This window comes from Phragmites australis, chromosome 1 (assembly GCF_958298935.1).
Source record: "Phragmites australis chromosome 1, lpPhrAust1.1, whole genome shotgun sequence".
Classification (NCBI taxonomy): domain Eukaryota; kingdom Viridiplantae; phylum Streptophyta; class Magnoliopsida; order Poales; family Poaceae; genus Phragmites; species Phragmites australis.
This window is the reverse complement of record NC_084921.1, coordinates 9,394,182-9,408,530: the sequence shown is the minus strand read 5'-3', so window position 1 is coordinate 9,408,530 and position 14,349 is coordinate 9,394,182. Positions and strand designations below refer to the sequence as shown.

The following is a 14,349-nucleotide window of genomic DNA, read 5'->3' as shown; positions in this document are numbered from 1 at the left end:
AGGCCCGGCAGCATCTCACGATGGAGAAGACTAGCCGACAGGAGGGATAGAGAAGGAAGGAGAGGAGAAAATGAGTGGAAGAGAGAGGGGCCGCTGCCGCTAGAGTAGATCACCAATAGTGGCGACAACTGAACGGGTTGCGACAGTGGAGAGAGCTAGGCGGTGGGGGGAGGGGGAGTCGTCCCGAGTCACCCGAGGGGGACGACTTCAGTCCCAACAATCCCATTCGCCAGCTTTATGCTTCACCTGTGACTTCGGGACACGGCTCCATTTGTCACCCCGGCCCGGCCGTGCGGCTTCTCTAAATGGTCTGTTATCTGTGTACGTCTATATAGGGATCTCGGTGAGAAATGATGTGCCGATCTCCAAGTCGAAAACACGTACGCTTGCTCATATATATTCGGTGGCAGAGCTTGAATTGAAGGAAAATCATTGAGCACCCCTATGCAGCGGATGGCTCACAGCTCGTGAGCTAGTGCCCATCTCTCCAAAACGTCACAGATTCAGTTGCTGACACATCACCATGCAAGCAAAATTTATGGAGTAATATATATGTACTTAAAAAGACAATTTATTCGTGACAACTTAATTAGTTTATTTCTCCATCAGGTGAGATGGATCTCGATCGATCACTCATGTTCTTGTGGAGTAGGAGTGGAAGAAAACTTGTGTGCATGCAAAGTAGCTCCAGCGACTTTGGACTATCTAGCTATCTTCCTACTGGAGTACGTTGTTATAGCAAAAGGCGCAATAAAAGTCGATGCAAGCTAGAGATACAACGGCTAAAAACTAGGGCCAGTCATTTCGGTTTCAATTGATCGATCGTGTAGTAGCTAGTAGAAATACTAGCACGACTGCACGCACGCACGCACGTACGTACATATGAGATCGACGCGTATGTTGCAATTTCAGCACGTAGCAGAGTGGGAATACGTACCGTACGGAGCTACGGATGTGATAAGAGAGATATGCTACTTAATTGTCGTGAATATTCATTCATAGGGATCGTCAACGTACACGGGGGATAGATTGGTCGATCGACACGCGTGCATGCATGCATCGATCATCGCTCTCCTCAGGCGTTGCAACTCCATATCCATCTGTGCACGCATGTTTAATTTCATTCGTTTATTTTTCTCACTTAATATTTACATATCTGTTGATTGTCTCACTTATTTAATAATTTTTTCATCTATCCATTCAACACAAATCTATATGTGCACGCATGAAATTAAACATGAATGAGCTATATGCGCACATGCACGTGTAAAAAATTTCCTTCCGGCGTACGTGCACCGGCTGCCGGCGTCCTCCAGTTTATCGCCGTCGGTTCCTGCTGTATCAAAGGCGGGAATGATCCAGGCCGGGCAATTAAAAATCTAATTAATTTTGTACATGCACCTAGCTAGGCAGCAACCTTCGTCTTCCTTGATCAACTAACCTTCCCTGCCTGCCTAGCTTATACTAGTATGTATATAACAGCCCCCACCCCCCACCTCGCAAAATTTCAGGTCTCTCGCCATTTCTACCTTCCCCCACCCTTACGCTACACACCTAGCTTTATTGCTGATGACAATTGAACTTGCACTGGCGGCGGCGGCGTCATCATCGTCAGGGGAGCGCGGAAACATGCCGAGCCCGTGCACCGCGCTGCCGCCGGGGTTCCGGTTCCACCCGACGGACGAGGAGCTCATCCTCCACTACCTCCGCAAGCGCGCCGCCGCCACGCCCTGCCCGGCCCCAGTCATCGCCGAGGTAGATATCTACAAGTTCGATCCATGGGATCTGCCAGGTATATGTTCATGCTTTGCATCTTCATGTTCATGGCTAGTAGCTGGCCAGCTTCTGCACATGCATGTCACGTACATGATCATGATCGTGTGGATCTCCATGTCCATGACTCCGCGCACGATGCACGCATATGCAGCCATGGCCGTGTTCGGGGAGGCCGAGTGGTACTTCTTCAGCCCGAGGGACCGCAAGTACCCCAACGGCGTCCGCCCCAACCGCGCCGCCGGATCCGGCTACTGGAAGGCCACCGGCACCGACAAACCCATCGCGTTCTCCACTGCCACCGTCGACGCTGGCACCGAGGAGAGCCGCGACATGATCGGCGTCAAGAAGTCGCTCGTCTTCTACATGGGCCGCCCTCCCAAAGGGATGAAGACGAGCTGGATCATGCACGAGTACCGCCTCGCCGAAGCGCTCACCGCCGCCAAGACGTACAGACCCACGAGGTTCAAGAACTCGTCCATGAGGGTACGTATGATCTGAGATTATCACACCAGTCCCCCAAGCATGCATGCATATCTAAGCTCCACCATTCGCTAGTTCCTAACACGTGGATTCACAATCAGGAGCTAGCATATATAGATTCTATATCATATCCAAAATTCAATTCAGGAGTACATATAAATCGTTGAGAAAATTTAGGAATACATATACTTTTTCAATCACCGTAATTAAATTACACCAGCTTAATTTATGGTTGTTTTCGATCTATTATGCGTATTTCTTCTTGCTTTTAAAAGTATTGCTGTCGTTGAGAAATTTGTTAGTGTACTTGTTTTTGAGGAGGAGGAGGACGGTGCAGTGTTGCTGTTTTCTTGGTTGCAAGGACTACAAGCACAAGGGGGGCTAGCTATAGGAATATTTCTGTTTTTTTTCCTTGTTACTTTTCACAATTTTCTTCTTGTTGCTTGTGTGTGGATGCCAGCTTAAGCAAGTTCCCGAGATCCATGAACCACTGCATTATTTCTTTTCCCCTCAGATGTCCTCTCTCGTAAAGAGGCTTTAGTTTGCTCGAGCGATAGAGACTTTGCTGTCGCTGGACGATATACAGGAGATGCGATATATCCGTGCTGCTCTTCTCCTCTGCCAATTATTTTTGCGTCCTTATCAGTATCACACACACCTGGACCTACCTTAATTTCAAGCTGTCAATTAATTCACGCATACTAAATTTTAGATGTTTGAAATTTAGAAAATCTGTTGAGACAAAAAAACACCGACGGGATAAGAGAAGGTGATTGATTTGTGTGTGTGAGGGGGGTGGGGGCTCCTTCTTTGCCGAACTTAGGAGAGATCTTGAGGAGAGAGGTTGGTCGGTGGAGGTAGGCACGAGGGCAGAGCGATGAGATTGCGGGAGCGTTGTCAGCCGCGGGCTGTGAAGGATGGTTGTTGGGTCAGTGCCAGGTTAAGGAGGTAATAAGGACATTGGATTAGTGTGGCGACGGGCGACGATGGATCCGACGACGATAGCGTGGCTAGAGATATATGGGTGCAGGAGGGTAGGAGGTGGGTGGAGGAGGACCGGAGCCGGCGAGCGGTGGAAGACGGATGTGAGGACAGGAGGTAGACGGGAGGTTAAAGATGGCTATGAGCCGTTAGATGGTTATTTAATGGCTCAAAGTCATCGTCTAAAAAACAAACTATTGATAAATAGTATCCGCCAAATTAATTAGAGATGCATGCAATCCTGTCTGAGCGATCACTGACCAGTGTTTGTCTATTAATTGATCATGGATGCAGCTGGATGACTGGGTGCTGTGCAGAATCTACAAGAAGGCCAGCCCACACGGGTACTCGTCGCCGCCGCACGACACCGAGCCCTCCATGGACGGCCACGGCCAGCAGCAAGGCGACTCCGTCTCCGTCGCCGCGTACGTGCCCGCTGGCCTGCTGCCGCGGCCGCCGTCCATCTCGGACTACCTCTTGGACTACTCGGCCGTGTCCGAGCTCTTCGAGAGCCTACCGCCGGCGCAGCTCGGCACGGGCAATAGCTCCGGCGCCGCCGACCGGTTCCTCGTCACCAACAACGAGTATAGCAGCTCAGTGGCGCAGCAGAGCTCGCACAAGAGGCGATTAATGGAGGATTACTCCAACACTAACATGGAGACGATGCTACACGCGTCAAACAAGAGGTTGTCGAGTGATGCATCCACTGTGACGAACACTTACACCGTGTTTGGCTTTGGCCCAGATCAGCCTTCTCAGGACAGAATATGATGCATGCATACATCCTCCCAGCTAACTAGGGATAAGGGAAGAATATATTGAAGATTATTTATTGGTTCGTATTGATGTGGATGGAATTCATCATTTATTTATTGATTACGAATATACACCAAATTTAAAGTATCGTATTGTAACAAGTAGCAGTATTAAGAAAAGAAAAATTATAGTGAAGATTTCACTATAGCTAGATCTGATTTTAAATGTTATGTGTGTAACTAGCTAGGTATAGGTAGGTTGTAATAACTTGTAAGTGAAAGAACACATTTGTTGAATAAAATTTATATGAACCTCTTTCAATATACATGTGAATGAAGTACTGTAGTGTATTTGGAATTTTGGATGAATATAATTAACTGAACATCTATAAGCATTGTTTCCAATTATTTTTTTTCGAGAACGTTCTCAAATTAAGAAGAGAAGAGTTTACTGACAGAAACATGCTACAATTAAGTGGGAAACGATAAAACAAACAAACAAACACTAGAACACAAAGTGACCTCCATTTCTTGGATAGCCAGAGTGTCTGCTCGGTGCGATCTGCATATGCCACAATGTTAAGGGGTTCCATCCCCACTGGATGTGATAGGCTTATTTGGAAGGATTGGACGCAAGTTTTTCACGTGGCTTGCCATTCAGAATCATCTGTGGACTGCTTGAACACCTACTGCTTGAACACCTGACCCGTAGAGTATGATCCTGCAATCCTATTTGCACGTTGTGCAAGAACTCTCCTGAGTCCTATCTCCATTTGGTGGCCGAATGCCCCTATACCAAGAGAGTATGGCAGGGCATCGGAAGGAAAATGAAGCAGCGCCCCATCCACCTAGAGTCTTGGCCACAAACCCAGTCAGTTCAGGAATGGTGGTCCGCCATAATGAATTGTATCTCTCTCTATCGGAACGCCCTATAATCTTTGGTTATGTTGGTTTCTTGGGAGATCTGGAAGGAGTGTAATAGACACACCTTTAACAAGAAAGAGAAGTCGGTTGCAGATATTCTTAACTTTGTTTTAGAAGAGGTGGGTATCTGGGTCTTTGCAGGGGCGCATCACTTGGGATGTTTTGTTGCATGAGATTAGCTTCCGTCCATCCCACTTGTCTTTTACTGGTTCTATTTTGGGAAACCTTGGCTTTGGCTGGGGGTGGGGTTTTCTCCCCTTTGCTACTGTTCTTTTGGTTGTACTTTCGGCATGTCAGGCGTCTCTCATTTTTAATACAAAATTGACAGCAGCCGGCAATTATGTGACACTTTCTCCTTTCGTTGAAGCTAGCTAGTTGAGCTTTCCTTTCATAAGCAGAAACACTTATTTATTTATCGTAGTTATTCCCTAGATGATGAGCGAGCACTTTAACTACTACTACTTGATTTTTTGTTCTTGGAATATTGTATTAAGTAGAAGTTAGTGGGTTCAGTTCCTAGATGAGATGCCTCCTTACTTGCATTTCCTAGTGAAAATTAACTAACTAATTGGACTTGCATTTCCTAGTTAAGATTAACTAACTGATTGGAGTAAGGGGCTTTTTCATTGACTTACTTTGAGTGACATTTTTTTCGTTGAATGAATAGGTGAGTTGCCTTTTCTTTTATTTGTGTTCATTGCCGCCAGACTGAATGAAATAATTGTCTCGCATTTCAAAGTCGGTAGTCGAGTAGTGAGTGGACTGGCATTTCCGGGTGTAGCTCTTAAAAGAACACAAAGTGACCGGGAAAGAACGAGCACTAGAGAGCTCCAAGCGGGCTGACAGCAACCGTGACAAGCCATGGAACCTGGCAGCAGCCCAAGTCCGTCCCTCGTCGACGATCTCCTGACTCCTGAGCCAAAGCTATCGGCTGCAGCTAGCGCTGTGAAGTTGAAGGCATGCACGGCTGTTGCATGCGCTCTTTCCAAACCTTCGATGCGACCAGTACTGTCAGCGCGCGTGTCAAAACCTTTCGCGGCTATGGAGCCTCCATATGCATAGCTGGTATTTGGTTGCCCAAGGAAATTCTATGAGATTCAATCTTACAGAAAGATTATCTTTTATATATGTTATATGTTCTTTTTTTTTCTCTCAGTTATATATATTAACCGTTGAATAAAAAAAAAACATATATCAGAGTCTCGTATAGCTCTTTTAATAAAAAATCTTATAGAATTTACTTTGCTGATTACCAGCTGGAGCTAGGTGCTGTAGACCGACCCGGCGCCGGCGGTGGAGCACCCTGATCGATCCAGTAGGATCAGCAGCGCGTTGAATGCCCGAATCACACCCGTTTTGATGATGGGCCATGCTGTACCTATTGATCACAATTAAGATGGTTAATTTGGGAGGAAGAGACGTGCACAAGTGCCGGAATTGGAGTGTCAAACTAGCAAAATCGGATAGCGACGTGACGTCTCGTCTTTTTATTTGCTTTGTTGCCCTTAAAGGTTTGATGCTTTCCTCATTGCACCCAAACACAAACACTACTTCAGATACTCTCAGTATCGGTTCAAAATCATCATTAGTGATGGGTTTTGAACCGACACTGATTATTCGATACTAATAATTACTAATTATCAGTGCTGGGTATAGAATTAACACTGAAAATCATTATCAGTGCCGGTTGGAGCTACCAACCGGCTCAGATAGTCCCATTCTCGATTAAAAGTTTTTTAGGCTTAAAAAGCTTTTAATTTTTTTTTCGTGACCCTCACCTGACCAAAGGCTACCCAGCCGACCACGCCCAACATTTGCAAGTCACGCGATATTCACTCGCATGCGATAACCAAGACTCGAACTCAAGACTTCATAGCCTATGCGTGACACCTCTAACCATCTCAGCTATCGTTCGTTCATGAGTATAGTAGCATAATAAATCCTTTTATATCTTTTGAACAAATATTTTAATTGCTATTTGGACATCTAAATGACCTCAAATAAAAAGTTGTTAACTACAAAGTTGTACATCTCGTCGAGGGCTATAATTTTATATACAGCTTTTCCCCATCCGACTTCATATGAAAAAGTTATAAATTTTTTAAGATGAGGTGTGACCATGACTAGTATCAGTGATGGTTCGTGGCTAGAACTGGTACTGATATATTAGTACCAGTTCGTGTCTAGAACCGACACTGATAGTAACTATCAGTGCCGGTTCATTGTTCCTCAGTGGCTTTTCGCGCGTGAAGAGTTTAAGAACCGGTACTGATACGTCTTTAATACCGATTACTGTTGAACTGATATTGATAGAATGTATATATGTGATATTAAATAGTAGTGAAATTAAAGGAAGTAGACACAGAGGGACACATACATACCTATCCCAGCAAGTTGGAGGAAGAAGCACTTATCCATAAATGGATGGCTCTTGCTAGAAAAAGGAGAGAGGAATTGCATGCAGCGAATGATTAGTATAGGATTTGCGTCAATACCATACTTAGAAGAGAGCGTGTCATGTGAAAATGACCAAACTATTTGAAATGATATACAGATTCGTCAGAAAAAACATACATATGTAGAGGTTTGTAAAAAATTCTCAATGGTTAGTATATATGTCCTCCAGTTAGGAAAATGCTTAGAAAAGATTAGGAAAATGTTGTTAAATTTTGCGAAGGAAAAACGGTAGAAAGGGTTAAAACACAACGAGCCAAATATCTCTTTTTTCCTTAAGCAACGCCATGGGCCAACTCTTTTCTCAATGGTAATAGGTCGTATTCTCGTATTCGGTCCTCAGGTGGTGCCTGCAAGAGGACCGAGCCGTGGACCATGAAAGAGTGCATGGGCCAAAGTCTTCAGGCCCAGTACGAAAGTGCAACATATATTACTGATTTTCCGACTACTGATTTTCTTTTCTAGAGAAGGTTTTACTTTGTTAGCATCTAACTGGTGGAGTTTGTCCCAAAAAAAATGATGGAGCAAGTTTGAATCAAACATGAACAACACGATTAATCGCAACCACTCGATGTGTCCGGAATTCGGCCTGAAACAGTTTGATTCACAAGGTGTATATACCTAGCGTTAGATGTATAGAATTGTAATAAACGAGCAGAGCACGGGCGAGCTGGCTGCCTAAGCTCGAGCTGGCTGCCTAAGCTCGAGCTTGTTACAATTACAATTCCCTAGAGAGAAGTCAATAGTCTCTCGGTCTGTTGTGCACGTACAGGCAGGCAGGAAGGAGATCAGTGCAAAGTCTGTCTATATCCAATAAAGAAATATGAAAGAAAAAGAGGGTGATGAATAATAATGCAGAGCATGTATGTTTTTTTTTCGGTTAGATGGTGACGCACACGAACCACACCACTGTGTACGTATCGAAGAGTGTGTTTCTATCACAATACCTACAGATAAAATATTTATTTATATGTAAATAGCAGATAACAGAATATGAATCTTGATAAATAAAGTCGTAATCTCAGGTCTCCGCCACCGTATGTACCGATACTGGTTCCTGGAGCAGCTGGTTTGTGCAGCCACCAGGTCGTATCGTACGTGGTCGGTGCAATGACACGAAGCCATGCCTGTCGCCATCTATCATGATCCTTCCACCTGAGATTTCAGTCGGAGCCGTCGGTCGCGACACATCGCCGGTACCACGTCGCTGTCGTCCCCGACCACGACGCGCATCGAAAGCACTCGCTCCATCCTCCGATCCGATCGGATCCGATCCGGTCTGACCCAACGCGTGAGCTCCACGCGGAGGCGGAGCCAACCCACTCCGACCGGCCGGACCGGACCGGATTATATAAGCCTCCACCTCGTCGGTTCGGCCCGATCCCCGGTCTGACTCTGATCGATCCATTTGCCATTCGACGCTGCCCATGGAGTTCCCGCACCGCCACCACCACGGCCACCGCCGCGACGACGACGACGACGACCGCCGTGGCCCGCCTCCCCCAGCCTACGGCCGCTCGGACGCCGCCGACCCTGCCTACGGCTACGGCCAGGCGCCCCCTCCCCACTACGGCCGCGACGACGCCGACCCCTACGCCCGCCCGCCGCCCCCCTCCTCCGCGTACGGCGGCGGCGACGCCTACGACCGCCACCCGCCTCCCACGGCCTACGGCCGTGACGACGACGGATATGGCGGCCGCGTGCCCGCTCCGGCCTACGGCGCCGGCGGGTACGGCAACGTCGTCCACGTCTCGCACGAGGTCGGCGACGAGAGGCCGCACTACGGGGGCGGCGGCCTCGGCGGAGGATACGGGGGTGGCGGACCGGGCTATGGCGACGAGACCCGCCCGCACCAAGGCGGCAGCGGCGGCTACGGAGGTGGCGGATCCGAGTACGGCCACGAGACCCGCCCGCACCACGGCGGCGGGGGTGGTGCCGCCCTGCCCGTGAGGCAGCAGATGTTCAGGATCTTCTGCAAGGCCGGGGAGGAGCAGTACAGCCTCGCTGCCCGCGACGGCAAGGTCTGCCTCGTGCGCACGGATCGCGACGACGACGCGCAGGTACGAATTACGATTAAGTTCTGCCGAGATCACTCTTTTTTTCCTTTTGCTGTTGGATGTTGATGTAGACATGCGGAATCCCAAATCCGAATTCTGATCTCGTGATCTGGACGAGGACTTCCGGTGTTCCTCAGAAATTTGGCATCTTCGTTGATCCAATCCTCCTTTGTCTTTTTCTTTCTGGGGATTGGGGAACACACAGAAAAGAATTGTGCCTTTTTGACATTTTCTCCTCCTTGTCTCGTGAATCGTGATAACATTTTTTAATTTTGCTTGTGATGCACAGAACTGGATCAAGGACATGAAGTACAGCACGAGGGTGAAGGATGAGGAAGGCTACCCTGCCATCGTCCTCGTCAACAAGGCTACCGGAGAGGCTCTCAAGCACTCCCTCGGCCAGTCCCACCCTGTAAGTCGCACCGCTCAATGCTGCTTCATTCATCCTACTTTTAGCATGCATCTTCCAACTGTATTATCACAGGTGCTACTGGAACTGTGCTCTGTGCTCTGTGCAACTGTATTATCACAGCATGCATCTTCCAACTGTATTATCACAGGTGCTACTGAAACTGTGCTCTGTGCTCTGTGCAACTGTATTATCACAGCATGCATCTTCCAACTTCAAGACTCATGCCTGCTTGAATATCACAATGCGTGCTCGCAAACTTGATTTGCGCGCACACATTCCATGCTGCCTAACATTGTACTAGATTTCCTTCCATCTGCAAAGAGTACCACATATGAATAACAAGCTCGAATTAGCATACACAATCGAACTTATTCGCAGGATTACCTCTTGTCTTTCACCTCATTGCGAATCGCATTCCCAAGGATAGCTATTTGTCTCAGTTATCAACTACCTAGGGTTCTACCCTTCGTTTGAAGTATTATAAACCAGCACGAATCACATGAATGACATTTCTCCTGCTTTGGATTAATGTTTGCTTAATCATTGTCATGTTCTGCAAATATTGTACAATTAGGACTGTACCTTACTGCTTTACCAAGTCAACGGTTTAGATCCGCCAATGGTGTTTGAAAAAAATCCGCATCCATGTGCATATCACACTACTCCTTTGGTGACCATGAAATAATTTGGTAATTGCTAGTTTGCTACGAGTTGTGGTATGCATGGTTATGTCCTCACACTCATCCTCTGCTTCACAACTAAGAAAGTATGACCTTTTCCTGATTCTTACTCCTGTTATTTTCACTGGACTTATTAGGTTCGCCTGGCTAGCTACGATCCAGAATACCTGGATGAGTCCGTCCTGTGGACAGAGAGCAGGGACGTCGGGGATGGATTCCGCTGCATTAGAATGGTGAACAACATCTACTTGAACTTTGATGCTCTCCATGGAGACAAGGACCATGGTGGCGTGCGCGACGGAACCACCCTCGTGCTGTGGGAGTGGTGCGAGGGTGACAACCAGCGCTGGAAGATTGTTCCCTGGTGTAAGTTCTTTTGATTTTGGGATGAATACCTACATGCTGTTGCTTCAGTCGAATTCCATGCACTAAACCATTCTCAGTTGAAATTCTTACAAGTCAAATTATGAAAATGCCATTATCGATAGTTTAACAGTTTGATGTGTTCTCGAAAAGATCCAACGGTTTGGTTGCTAGAATATCTTCTCATGCAAAACAAGACACATAACATCAAAATGAATAAGCTGTTAGCTGTATAAGAGCTGAGATGTTGCAAACCTGTCCTCATATGACCCATGATAGCTCTGCTCCAAGTTGGGCCTAACTTGTGGCTTCTGATGGCAGGAAAACATGCTCGTTCAAGCAGCGCCCGTCTTAATAAGCCGAGTAACTACTAGTACTGTCGTTTCTGGAATAATGGGCGCCTCTGGTGTGGACCTGTCTGAGTGCTGTTTCTGCTTGGTCTCGTGCGAGTGATTGTATTATTGTATGAACCGAACCGATAATGTACCAAGTTTGAGACATGTATGAACCTTGCTTTTGTTATGTGATACATCCTCTCCTGCCTTGGATATACGTTGATTATTATTATGCTACAAATGGTTTGTGTCAGGCAGGTACATTGTGGATAATTTCAAGTTTCAGGTGCTACTATAACTCGTGAGCGTGTTGTTGTTAGTTGCAAGGTGCAGGAGTGGGACTGAGTTCCATCAGAGACCATTTCTGCTCCTTGCTTCACACGACACACACTCGCTCCCTGCTATCACATCGTGCTCGTGCCGGCAGGATGATGTGACTGCAGCTGCTTTATTAATTATTCCAGCTTGAGCATACACCTAATGCTGCATCTTGCAAAGCCGGCAACTGGTAGGAGGAACATGCTATGCCCGCCGGAAAGATATGCCTGTTTGATAGTGCTGTTCTGTGAAGGTCAATTTGGGTGTCCATTATCCTCAGATTAAGATTTGCTTTCTTCTGAGGCTGATGGTCTCCGTCCATAATTTACAGCTTGCACCGGGACCAAATTTAGTTGATTTTCTTTCATGCACCTGCCGTCGACATTGTGTAGTTTTCGAAAGTGATTATGTTTTTTTTTTCCTTTCCTTTTGAGCTTATTTGTAGGTATGGCCCGCTAGTGACTTTTTGGGCTCATTTCATTGTATATAGTCTACTGGGCCTCACAGCATCTGGAGTCCAAACAACGAAGGGCCAAGACTTTTTTATTTTTATATTTTCTAGCATAAATATTAATAAAAATATACTTGTAAAAATATTTGCATAAATAGATACTTACCGTCAGCCTTTTTAGAGGTCTGTAAGAGTGCTACGGTGACACAACCAGTACCATCGGACCCTTATCACCCTCTTATAGGGCGGTTAGACCAGAAGTGGTCAGACCTTACCGCCCCCGAGATGACGGTTAGGGTCCACCCCTGATGTACCGCCTTTCACCGCCCTCTAAGGAGGTGGTTAGGATTTTTTTATATAACTTTTGTATACGGCAATTTAAAAAATATTGCACAATTATTCGGTGAAAAATGTTAAGGTCTAACTGCCCTTTCAGATTTTTCAAATTGCCGTATACGCTTCACGGAGTGGTTCATTTTATCCTTAGCTTTGATTCGATGTAATTTTGTCGATATTTATTTATTTAGTTAATGTAAATTGTGTGAGTTATTTTTTTGGTAAAGTAATGCTGGTAGGATACAAAATCTAATTTATCGAACCATAGTAGTTATGAAATATAATTATTATATTACCTAGCACAGGGGTTACATACGTTGATAAATATTATATTGAACATGGGGTTTTTTTGTCGCTGCGTGAATGGACCATAACCATAAAGATTTAACGACAACAAACGTTGACATGTATGGTATACCTAAAGACTAACATAATAGCGTGACGCTGCTAAACCTAACTAACATGACTTATGGAATGAAAATAGACCGGGTCATAATAGATGCTCTCTACTGAGTGCACCTAGGATATTTACCCTTCGTAGGGCATCGGGGCCCTCCGCCTTAGCACAATAGGCCCTCTCTCACTTTCTTTTCCTCTCTACTTCGCGTACTTCAGCCGTGGCATGCTCCTTCACCACCTTCCTCATGCGCTCCTCCTCCTGATACTTCAGCCGTAGTTTCTTTTACTTTTGCTCGTACTCCTGACGTTTGTAAGCTTCCCTTCTCCACCGTATCTCCATGTCGAACCACCGCTTCTGGTGCTCATTTTTCTCCATGTCTAGCCATTCCTTGAAGTCATAGATAGATTGAGGGGACTGGAAAATTGAAATAAGAGGGGAGATTAGTAAGATAATATATGAAATCATATGAAAAGTGCCACATGAGTGATCTATGTCGCTATACTGGTGGGTGCTGCTAATTCGCACACATGAAGAAGCGCCTGCCATAAGTGCAGGAGATGTCCTAGGACTCATGAATCCTACAAGGGCCGCCACAGAAGCACATCGGTGGTTCGATCCCTTAAGGGATGAAAATCCTCCAATATTTCTTGGGTGGTTTTGGTGGAGATGAGGAAGGAGTGGTCTATCCATAATTCAGGGTGAGGTTATTTATGGTGGATGGGGGTTGGTGCATGGACTAAGTGCATGAGCATGGTTGCGACTAAAGCAAGGGAGTACTGTGCATAAGGACAAATGAGCAGGGATTCCCTGTGAAAGCTGAAAAAGTTATGTCATTGATGCTTTGCAGAGATTCCATATGAAAGTTGTTGCCATAGAAGAGATTGTGTTGGACTATGTTGGAGATGAAGTAGCCACAGATGGGTTACCCTTATATGCACAAGCGGGAATACTGCCATAAACTATTCATTGTGATCGAGGGATGAAGTAGCCATGGATGGATTACCCTTATATGCACAAGGGGGGAATACTGTCCTAAACTGTTCACTGTATTAGAGGGAGATTTTTTTGCGATATCAGGGTGGGTCTCAGGAAATCCTATCGCATAATTTTGCAGTGGTACCCCTAATAGGCCAGTGCACTCTAACGAATAGACTTTTTATTGCTTTTCATAATAGGCCGGTGCAGTCTAGCGAGTAGACTTTTTAGTGCTGCCACATGTATCTACTACCGTCTGGACTTCTTGTATATAAACAAAACCCAATCGATTCTCTACTCACATATCTCCTGACCTCAAATTGAAACAAGACAATGGTGTATCCTAATCCTCTCGATGCCCCATCGATCCACCACCTTTGCGCCCCTATTTCGATGTCTATGGTAGAGATTTCTACGAAAACCACAATGCTCTTCCTTGCTTGTTTTGGCTGCCATGTCGATATGGAGATGATGCTGTAGTTCAAGTTTATGAGCATTTCGGTGACACATGCCGTTGATTCTTCCGTTGTTCACATTTCATAGTACGAACAAATAATACTCACTTTCTTTGGGATTTTATCAACACTATTTACTTATCCCATCCATCACTTTTTCCAGACGGATGATTGTGGTTTCCAGTACTGGATTGACC

At 46.0% G+C, this 14,349-nt stretch overlaps 2 protein-coding genes across 2 annotated transcripts; both read left to right on the top strand.

Annotated features, from left to right (window-relative positions):
- Positions 1-1,445: 1,445 nt before the first annotated feature.
- On the top strand, positions 1,446-4,316 carry LOC133908566 (NAC domain-containing protein 1-like). Its single transcript, XM_062350647.1, has 3 exons — positions 1,446-1,792; positions 1,928-2,259; positions 3,532-4,316. Exons 1-3 carry the CDS (start codon positions 1,570-1,572, stop codon positions 4,006-4,008), a joined length of 1,032 nt encoding a protein of 343 aa, XP_062206631.1. The 5' UTR covers positions 1,446-1,569; the 3' UTR covers positions 4,009-4,316.
- Positions 4,317-8,721: 4,405 nt separating this feature from the next.
- On the top strand, positions 8,722-11,496 carry LOC133908557 (ricin B-like lectin R40G3). The gene is made up of 4 exons (XM_062350636.1): positions 8,722-9,430; positions 9,717-9,839; positions 10,657-10,885; positions 11,204-11,496. Coding segments are annotated over exons 1-4 (987 nt in total). The 5' UTR covers positions 8,722-8,797; the 3' UTR covers positions 11,206-11,496.
- Positions 11,497-14,349: the final 2,853 nt, after the last annotated feature.

Coding starts and splice junctions, on each gene's coding strand:
- LOC133908566 (XM_062350647.1), top strand. CDS start 1,570: ATGACAATTGAACTTGCACTGGCGGCGGCGGCGTCATCATCGTCAGGG. Junction 1,793..1,927: donor CGATCCATGGGATCTGCCAG/GTATATGTTCAT, acceptor ACGCATATGCAG/CCATGGCCGTGTTCGGGGAG. Junction 2,260..3,531: donor TCAAGAACTCGTCCATGAGG/GTACGTATGATC, acceptor TCATGGATGCAG/CTGGATGACTGGGTGCTGTG.
- LOC133908557 (XM_062350636.1), top strand. CDS start 8,798: ATGGAGTTCCCGCACCGCCACCACCACGGCCACCGCCGCGACGACGAC. Junction 9,431..9,716: donor ATCGCGACGACGACGCGCAG/GTACGAATTACG, acceptor TGTGATGCACAG/AACTGGATCAAGGACATGAA. Junction 9,840..10,656: donor CCCTCGGCCAGTCCCACCCT/GTAAGTCGCACC, acceptor TGGACTTATTAG/GTTCGCCTGGCTAGCTACGA.